Source organism: Notothenia coriiceps, unplaced genomic scaffold, assembly GCF_000735185.1.
Source record: "Notothenia coriiceps isolate Sejong01 unplaced genomic scaffold, NC01 NC01_scaffold00021080, whole genome shotgun sequence".
NCBI lineage: Eukaryota > Metazoa > Chordata > Actinopteri > Perciformes > Nototheniidae > Notothenia > Notothenia coriiceps.
Genome location: NW_011353781.1, coordinates 118,031 through 127,662, shown reverse-complemented (window position 1 = coordinate 127,662; position 9,632 = coordinate 118,031). Strand labels below are relative to the sequence as shown.

General features: G+C 39.8%; 2 protein-coding genes across 3 annotated transcripts in view; both read left to right on the top strand.

Annotated features, from left to right (window-relative positions):
• The first annotated feature begins 206 nt into the window (after positions 1-206).
• On the top strand, positions 207-1,455 carry apol (apolipoprotein L). Its single transcript, XM_010780034.1, has one exon. The coding sequence runs from the start codon at positions 212-214 to the stop codon at positions 1,175-1,177; it is 966 nt and encodes a 321-aa protein (XP_010778336.1). The 5' UTR covers positions 207-211; the 3' UTR covers positions 1,178-1,455.
• Positions 1,456-2,725: 1,270 nt separating this feature from the next.
• The window catches only part of mgrn1b (mahogunin, ring finger 1b), a 10,372-nt gene continuing 3,465 nt past the window's right edge, over positions 2,726-9,632 (top strand). For both annotated transcript variants that reach the window (XM_010780032.1, XM_010780033.1), the window contains exons 1-15: positions 2,726-3,068; positions 4,012-4,130; positions 4,287-4,375; positions 4,473-4,619; positions 5,138-5,255; positions 5,462-5,528; positions 5,755-5,798; positions 5,888-5,935; positions 6,449-6,517; positions 6,610-6,769; positions 6,893-7,002; positions 7,425-7,639; positions 8,057-8,168; positions 8,258-8,303; positions 8,403-8,507. In XM_010780032.1, the coding sequence (XP_010778334.1) occupies positions 2,981-3,068; positions 4,012-4,130; positions 4,287-4,375; positions 4,473-4,619; positions 5,138-5,255; positions 5,462-5,528; positions 5,755-5,798; positions 5,888-5,935; positions 6,449-6,517; positions 6,610-6,769; positions 6,893-7,002; positions 7,425-7,639; positions 8,057-8,168; positions 8,258-8,303; positions 8,403-8,507 (1,537 nt within the window). In that variant the 5' untranslated portion in view covers positions 2,726-2,980. The remainder of the gene's footprint in view (positions 3,069-4,011; positions 4,131-4,286; positions 4,376-4,472; positions 4,620-5,137; positions 5,256-5,461; positions 5,529-5,754; positions 5,799-5,887; positions 5,936-6,448; positions 6,518-6,609; positions 6,770-6,892; positions 7,003-7,424; positions 7,640-8,056; positions 8,169-8,257; positions 8,304-8,402; positions 8,508-9,632) is intronic.

The window sequence follows — 9,632 nt, the reverse complement described above, 5'->3', positions numbered from 1 at the left end:
TTGATTTTGCAGCAACTTCAGGGTTTTAGAGGTAACTTTTGTTACCAAATAGACCTAGCTAGACATCCATGATTCAGGACTCGTTTTTGAAAGCATACCTGGCTTATGAAATATTTAGTTTTTTGTTGATTTTATTGTATGTCCCATAAAGAAAATCTCAAATCCAATGTTTTTTGTATTATAGGTTACGTACTAACTTTTTTCCTTCATCATGTTATTTTGTATTTCCTCTTTTCTCATCGTCAGGATGAACCAGAGCTTCCGAGTGGTGTTCTTGTTTCAGGGGGACGAACCCTGCTCTGATTTCATCGATAAGTTTAAAGAGCGACAGCCGAGGATGGAACAGTCTCTCAAGGACCTGGAGGAGCATGCTGTTCAGTTAGATAGGATGAATAAGGGAGCAAAGATCTCCAGTGTGGCAGGCAGCTCAGTGGGGGCAGTAGGAGGTGTGCTCTCCATTGTTGGTTTGGCTTTAATTCCTGTAACAGCTGGAGTGTCTTTGGCTCTGACATTGACCGGGGTAGGCATGGGAATTACAAGCGGAGTCAACAGCGCTGTCACCACCGCCACAGAGATTGGAGTAAACCATACATATCAAAAGAAAGCCAGAGAAGTCTTCGAGAGCTTCAGGAAGGATATGCAGTGTCTCCAGGGTTGTCTGGAGGTCGTCACCAAAAGAGAAGCAATCCCTGTTCTCGGGGTCGGCAAGGTGCTAGCTAAAGTAGGTGTTATTGGAAAAGGTATTGACTCATTAGTTGATGCAGCCTCTGCTTTCAAGCTGTTAAAAAGTGAAGAGCTGGCTCTGAGTGCTGGTAAAGTGGCAGTGCAGGAAGGGAAAGCTTTACGCAGCAGTCCCAGGGTGGCAGCAGATATCCCAGATATCGGTCAGGCAGCAGTCAAAGGGCCTCTTGCCCTCTCCAACTCAGCCAGGGCCGGTCTCATTGGGCTCAATGCTCTGTTCCTCGGCATGGATATCTTCTTCATCTGTAAAGATAGCATGAGTCTGGCCAAAGGAAGCGAGACTGAGGTCTCACAGTTTATCAGAGCCAGAGCAGCACTTTGGAGATCAGAGGTGGATTCAATGCAGACGATCCATGACCTCCTCTGCGAAGGTTTGAAGATATCGGAAGAAAACAAAGCTATCCTGAGATGCCAATTCTTCTCGAGAGGAAGATGAAAAAGCACTAAGAAACCAAAGTGGACATTTCATCCAATGAAATCTAAGTGTTATCAGATGAAATATTTCGATGTTATCTGATGAAGACAATTACTGTATTTGTGTTCTATGTTGCCAGATCTGACACTTTAATCACATAAATGAGATCAGCAGAGTCTGTTGTGCATACAGAATAAATGAAGTACATTCTATAAGCTGTATGATCTGCATTATTTGTAAGTATAATTCTAACTGCCTTTTCTATTGCACAAATTAATCAATACAGTTTTAAACAGTTACATGTTGTTTCTGTTCACTTCAATGTTGGATAGATTAAGATTTTATAGATATCTATTTGAAGCATTTGGATGTTTTTAAATGATAGCATGGTCTTAAATAATCTTCTCCAAGCTGCTCAACCACACCATTTATATTTTACATGTTCGGTCTCTCGTAATGACAATACCTGCACCTGCATTTTGCAATAATGTTGCCAAATTAAGTTTGAAAATATTAGTTAAGTTTAAATGTAAACATATTTCTTGTATATTTGGAAATGTGTATTATTTTATATGTATTGTTTGTACCACCATGACACTGCAGATATTATTTGTTTCTAACTTGTCTTATTATTTTATTGGTACTAGATGAGTATTTTGTAAATTGTGAATTTTGTAATTTCTATATTGTATACATACGTATTAATTAATAGTAGGCCTATGCTATCTTTGGCTCTTTACTTGCTGTACAAATGTAGTTGTACCCTCTGTGGGATGAATAAAGGTGTCTCATCTGATAACATTGATGTAGTTGTACATTACTGTGACCACTGGAGGGCAGTAAACCAACACGCCCCATGGTGTCAAACAAATAACACACTTCAGATTAAAACGTACGGAATGAGAACAAATAAATTACATGAGAGTGGTGATTTTACAAAAAATAATGAATCACAAAGCANCGTAATGACAATACCTGCACCTGCATTTTGCAATAATGTTGCCAAATTAAGTTTGAAAATATTAGTTAAGTTTAAATGTAAACATATTTCTTGTGTTTATATTTGGAAATGTGTATTGTTTTATAATTGTTTGTACCACCATGACACTGCAGATATTATTTGTTTCTAACTTGTCTTATTATTTTATTGGTACTAGATGAGTATTTTGTAAATTGTGAATTTTGTAATTTCTATATTGTACAAATGTAGTTGTACCCTCTGTGGGATGAATAAAGGTGTCTCATCTGATAACATTGATGTAGTTGTGCATTACTGTGACCACTGGAGGGCAGTAAACCAACACGCCCCATGGTGTCAAACAAATAACACACTTCAGATTAAAACGTACGGAATGAGAAAAAATAAATTACATGAGAGTGGTGATTTCACAAAAAATAATGAATCACAAAGCAACAAGTTATTACAGGGCTGTTCATTATGGAGCAGCGTTTCGTACTATAATATATAGACCGTGCTTTACTCTTTCGTCCCTCCTGATCTCCTCCCCGCCGGGCGGTCCCCAAACAGAAAGCGAACGCCCTGAATCTCTGGAACGCTTGGAGACAGCCAATCAGGTTGCCTCCCTGCTGCGTTAGCACAGCTCTGGCAAAACAACAGCCTTGTCTCTATTTGTTTCCTGTTAGCATTAGCATTTGCAACATAGCCACTGGGCAAACTGAACGTGTACAATGTCAGATTAACGACACCCTTTGTACTTTGTCGATATAATCTTTGTTTGGCGTTAGTGTACGTTTGAAGGGAGAGTTCATCGGAACTGTGACGCGCTGATAGCTGCCAGGCTAACTGTAGCTAGCATCAGGAAGATGGGGTCCATCCTGAGTCGCAGAATCGCTGGTGTTGAGGATATCGATATCCAGGCCAACTCGGCCTATCGATTTCCACCGAAATCTGGTAGGTGATCGCTAGTGTCTATTGGCTGAATTCAGATCTCCCTTAACCACGAATTCTCTAAGCAATAATAAACAATGAGACACCGAGCATACACTCGCTAACGTAAATAAGGGTCTAATTGGTGTTTCCTTGCTGTTGACTCTCATCAGCTAGAATACACTGTTAGACAATCATAAGAAATATATATGAGCATACAGAGATGTGACTGTCTTTGTCACCCGTTATTCAGAAAGCATTGTGATGTTTACAGTCGTTTATGTATCTCAAGGTTGATATATTGTTATTGTGATCATGCTGTAATACATGTATGTCCAACACTGAAATCAAAAAACAATCAAAAAGTGTTATATCCACATTAAATTGATCATCCATGAGCTCATACTGACACAAGAGAGTGACACCCATATCAACAAATAATGTATAGTTTGCATAAGAAATCTCTACGGCACTTGTTCTTGTTAGCCTGCGATTACAAAGCTATACAAAGAAGTATCTGTTAAGTGTTGCATGGTTTTAACACTTTCACTTTATTATTAGGACACCTTCAAACGGTAAAAACACAGTTTGGAGCTGGCATGTCAATGTTAGACCAATACATCTGACTCTGTTTAGAACCCATACAAACCCATCATATGTTACTTTCAACTGGCCTTCAGCTCATCATGTTACCCCGGCATCTCAGTAAAAACCTATGATGACTAAAACAAAGTAATTATTTTTAACCTTGTTTATTTGATTGTATTATATGTTTTGTTTTATGGGTAGTTTCAATGATTGTAATTAAACACAAATCTCTTCAGATTTAGACGTTTGAGTTACCATGTCCATGCTACAAAGCTTGGCATGATGTTGTGTGATTTGAACTAGCTGTATATACATCCTTTTCACTATATAATGTTGCTTGCAGTGCCATTATTTTTCATGTTTTTTCTCATGTCCTCAGGGAACTATTTTGCGAGCCACTTCTTCATGGGAGGAGAAAAGTTTGACACACCACATCCAGAGGGATACCTTTTTGGAGAAAACATGGACCTGAACTTTCTTGGAAATAGGCCAGTGCAGGTAAAGACTGATATTTATGTCTTAGTTTTCATCTGAGAGCAGCTTAAAAACGACTTTGATATAGTTCTACCTTTTCTTGTCAGTAATAGGATGAGTCAAACCATGTTGCTTTGAGTTTCAAATTAAATATCATCCATATTGCTGTTTTTTCATTAGTTTCCATATGTGACGCCTGCACCCCACGAGCCTGTCAAAACCCTGAGGAGTCTCGTCAATATAAGAAAGGACTCTCTGCGTTTGGTCAGGTAACAAAAAGCAGAGCAATATTACCACACATCAGTAAAAAGTGAACAACTCTTGTAAGGAAAATATTGAAAAGTTTGTCAAACCTTTTGATTCTAGGTATAAAGATGACTCTGACACACCTGTGGAGGAAGGTGGAAAACCAAAGGTTCAGTATGGTGTGGAGTTCACCTTTGATGCTGACGCTCGGGTGGCCATCACCCTCTACTGCCAGGCGTTTGAGGAGTTCTCCAATGGGATGGCAGTGTAAGAATCTGCTCTCAAACTCCTTTTTTAATGAGTATTATCACAAAGGGTGAGCTGCTAAAAATCAAACCAATGAAATTGGACTTATGTAGTCTTTTAATATAACAATTGTGATTTATGAAACAAACAGAGGGCACATCAATCTGTAAGATTCAAGCCTTGGAGCACAAAGACTAGAATAGATACACTGGCTCCTTAGCAACCTCCAGTCGCCATGGTTACCGCTGATGAAACTTAGAAGAAGATGAAAGTAATAGTTGGTACTGAAGTTATTGTGTTACAATTACATGAGACAGAAAGATGATACATGTCTCCACAATCCAAAATATATATTTCTATTATAATAGTTTATCTACAAAGTAGTGCATGTACGAGATATTAAAAGAAAAATGTTTTTGCGTACTGATAAATGTCTAAATGTCAGCCTATGTTATTGCCCAGTTGACGAAACAGAGTTCACTTTACATCCAAGATTCATGTATGCTTCTGCACACTGATCATCTTCTCTGTGTGTGCAGGTACAGCCCAAAGAATCCCTCACTGGTCTCTGAAACTGTGCACTACAAGCGAGGAGTGAGCCAACAGTTCTCCATGCCGTCTTTTAAAATAGATTTCACCGAGTGGAAAGAGGAAGATGTAAGTATCTGCAGAAGTTTTTGGAGTTTGTCACACACATTAATCAACGATCGGTGTGGTTCTATGTCTGTAAATATCCTCTGTTATACAGCACACATGTATCTAGGTCTACATTATCAACACAACTTCCGACCTACACACATGGATGTCCTCTGTTTACACCTGTGGTGACTCGTTAAATATTTATTTTCTCTCTTCTCCTAAAGCTGAACTTTGACCTTGACCGAGGAGTGTTTCCCATAGTAATCCAGGCTGTTGTTGATGAAGGGGACGGTAAGTTACTAGAGCTGCATCACAGTCAGGACGAGACATCTGTTCCATTGAGACTGGTTGTATACAAATAAAGACGTAGTGAGACAGAGATAGTAATGTGAAGGAATAGTTCAACAGTCATAACAAATTGTAATATTTATGCCGGTGTTGGCAGTTGCAACGTAAGCTTAAATAAACATTTAGGTCAACATCACTATCAACCAAAGTCTTGTGTTTTCTCTTCAAGATTGCCTCGGACATGCTCACGTACTTTTGGCAGCCTTTGAAAGAGTATGTAGACATCTAAAGTAAATCATTTCACTTGGTGTAGATAAATGTTTTGATGTGAATATTTAACGTTTTTTTCTTTTAAACTTCAGCACGTTGATGGCAGTTTCTCTGTCAAGCCACTGAAGCAGAAGCAAATTGTAAGTTCAGGATTTTTCTTATTTTATATATTATTAATCATGTTATGGATTGGCAAATTATAAAGTGCAATTTAAGTATCGTATTACACAGATTTTTGTTAATGTGTTGTTTTTGAAATACCCTCAGTACTAGTCAGTGAATTGTGATTGTGTTGTGAATACAATGCAGGATGTTAACGCAGATCATCAGTGAGCCACATACTCATCTGCGGCTTTAGAAAAAAGACCAAAATAATCTGTTACGCGACCCTTGGGAGTCTGGCAGGTAGACGGTAAATGTCTACTTTTAGAGAGCTCCAAATAATTTCATGTAACGTAGACTCTCTGTCCCCATTTATTTAATAGCTCACACCGATGCTATTCATTTTAAGCCTTTCATAACATTCAGCATTGAAATATAAATCAATTCATTTTGTACAATCCTGCCCAAATGTATAGCTAAACGGACCAAACAAATGAAGACAAAACAAAGTGGAGAGGATAAGTTAAACAATTTGTTAATGCACTTTTCAGGTGGATCGTGTGAGCTACCTCTTGCAGGAGATCTATGGGATTGAAAACAAAAACAACCAGGAAACCAAGGTTTTAATAACATCACCTCATAAATCACAATGCTGTAAACCTTTCTTTCTGTTTTGCTTAACTTTTCATTTGATTTTGTTTCCCTTTTCCAGCAGTCAGACGATGAGAACAGTGACAACAGCAACGAGTGTGTTGTGTGTCTGTCCGACCTGCGAGACACTCTCATCCTGCCCTGCAGACACCTGTGTCTCTGCAACTCCTGCGCAGACACTCTGCGTTACCAGGCCAACAACTGCCCCATCTGCAGGCTGCGTAAGAAGTCTCACAATGTTTTTGAAACAGTTATTCTCCTAAAAGGGCTTTTATTGATGCTGTTTGAGGACAGGTCAAAGATTACATTAATGACTGTCCATTATTATTGTGTTACTTTACCAGCCTTCAGAGCCTTGCTGCAGATCAGAGCTGTGAGGAAAAAGCCCGGGGCTCTCTCCCCCGTGTCCTTCAGCCCTGTCCTGGCTCAGACTATGGACCATGACGAGCACTCAGTAAGTCTTTTGTACATCTGTTTATAATCAGATATTATTGGCTAAGACGGCAAGTAACATCAGGGGGAAAATTGGTCGTGAATTCAGGCTGCATAATAGATACTTTTTCTAATCTTTTTTTTCTAGGTTCACAGTATTTAAAAAAAGAAAGAAAAAAGAAGCAGAAATTCACAAATTAAGTACAAAAAAAAAGAAGTTTAGTCCTTATGTGGTTCAAAGCATATTGCCATTGCAGCTTCCTATGGCATTTTATCGACCAACTATTTGGGGTAAAACTTACTGTAGGCTAGCAGACCTTAGGGCCAGGACTCTTAACATCTAAACTGGCCCTAGCCCATCTCTGACAGTGTTTTCGATGCAATTGTATCCTTTAAATAAGCTGTGCATTGTTACCATCAGTTCTCGTCTGTGTCTCTTTGCAGAGCACGGACTCGGTTCCCCCGGGCTTTGAGCCCATCTCTCTGCTGGAGGCTCTGAATGGTATGAGCTCAGTGTCTCCTGCCGTCCCATCTGCCCCCCTCTATGATGACATCAACTTCTCAGGAGGTCTGGTCGGCGACGGCAGACAGCTGAGCTCCCCCGAGCATTTGAGTGATGGCAGTCTGCAGAAAGGCAAAGTCAGCAAGTCACCTGACAGGTAGGTTCACATGTACAAGAAATCAGGTCAGGACAGGAAACCAGATTATATGTATATGCAACATTATTCACAAACATCTCTTTACATTATGCTTTATTAATAATAAGATCTACAACCTCTTTCATACAATGATGTGGTGTTCAGTTATATTTTCAACTTTATAATATTTCAGTGGCTGCTGCAGATTTTTTCAGATAGGACCATTTAGACACAATAAACTAGAAAAAGGCAGCTTTTACATGCTACTCGACTAAAGTTTTTGAAATGTATTCTTAAGGTTAAAACATCTGGAATCCATTATTCTATATTTTGCAGAGGTAGAATAAGAGTGAAAATATATGTGGCTGTGATTGATTGAATTACCTGTTATATATTTTTCTTTACTTATACATTTTTTTGCCTTGTCCTCCCCTACAGCACCCTTAGGTCTCCATCGTCTCCCATCCAGGAAGAAGATGAGGAGAAGCTGTCTGAGATGTCTGATGCACAGCCACACACACTGCTGTCCAGCAGCCCCGCCCCCACCGACGTGAGCCCGCTCTGCACCACCTGACATTTCAGTTTCCACTCTGCTGAAAACAAAGGATTAACCAGATATTTCTCCTTCTCTCCTTCCAGGCCACAGCTGCAGAGGATGTGGCAGAATCCCTGTCTCCAGATGATGGTGAGTTTCCTCAGAAAACAGTTCATTATGTGACCCTGGTAGAGATTGGTTGTCTTTAAGGGTAAAAGTAATTGACATTTACTCTCCTGCGTGATTCAGAGGACAGGATGCATTCTGGGGCAAACATCCTACAGGACTGCAGCAGAGAACACAGCAGGTTGACCAAAACAGAGAGCGACCCAGCGGGCGACTTGTCTCTGCCAGGTGAGCAAATCTCTGCCACTAATATCAGACTTTAAGCCACAGGAAAGAAAAGGGATGATGTGCAATATCTACTAGTGTTGTAGCGATACCAACATTTCGGTTTCGATACTGATACCAAGTCAAGAATTGCGATTCCGATTCTTTTTTGATACTTTTCTTTTATTATTTTCATGATCAATACAATTGTAGTTTATCTGTTAAGTATTTTCTTACAACATGGTCTCTTCTTTATACTTGAGTTTATGTGATTTCTTTGATAGTTAACTTTATATTTTATTAACATGTAATAGTACAGTAATATAAATAATTATTGACAAAATGTACATTGCAGATGTTAGCCAAGTTGGTAAGTTAGGGGGGGGGGCGAGCTCCAACAAGCCGTTTAGGACAGAGAGTGAATACCAGGTTTCAGCACGAGGAGTGACATGGGGTGGGTCTTAACGGAATACGCGCGAGAGAGAAGTAATAACAAGCGGTACAGGAGAGGTAGACAACGTGTTTTTTCGGATGGAAAATGAGCCAAACGCGAAAACGCAGTTGGATGCACTTCAACCAAAACCCAGACAGTGATAAAGCGCACCATTTGTAAAGGCAAAATATCCTTTAAAGCAGGGTCAGCAAATAATCTCCATCGCCACTTAAAAACACAGTATCTAATATTAAGAGTTGCATGAATTTCATTCAAGGCAAGGCAACTTTATTTACTTAACACATACAGAGGGTAAATTCAAAGTACATTCACTGACATAAATATGGCACCACCTTGTGTCATGTTTACAATGCAGATTATTGACATTAGGTCTGGCAATACAGTCAATCATTATCCTGGTGATTATTTCGCAGATAAACCTAGTAACCCCGCCCCCTTTAAAAAAACGGCTCTTTTGAATGACTCTTTTGAACGGCTCTTTGAAAGGAACGGAGCCATAAGATCCGGCTCCCTTCAAAGAGCCATAAATCCCATCACTATTCTCTGGCAGCTAGCGCGTGCATGAGAGAGGGGAGGGACTTAGAGCGTGCTTGAGAGGGGAAGGACTTAGAGCGTGCTTGAGAGGGGAAGGACTTAGAGCGTGCTTGAGAGGGGAAGGACTGCAGGCACGGCTTGAGTGGGGATTGGACTTAGAG

Excerpts from the sequence above, each read along its gene's own strand:
- apol (XM_010780034.1), top strand. The coding sequence starts at position 212 with ATGTTATTTTGTATTTCCTCTTTTCTCATCGTCAGGATGAACCAGAGC.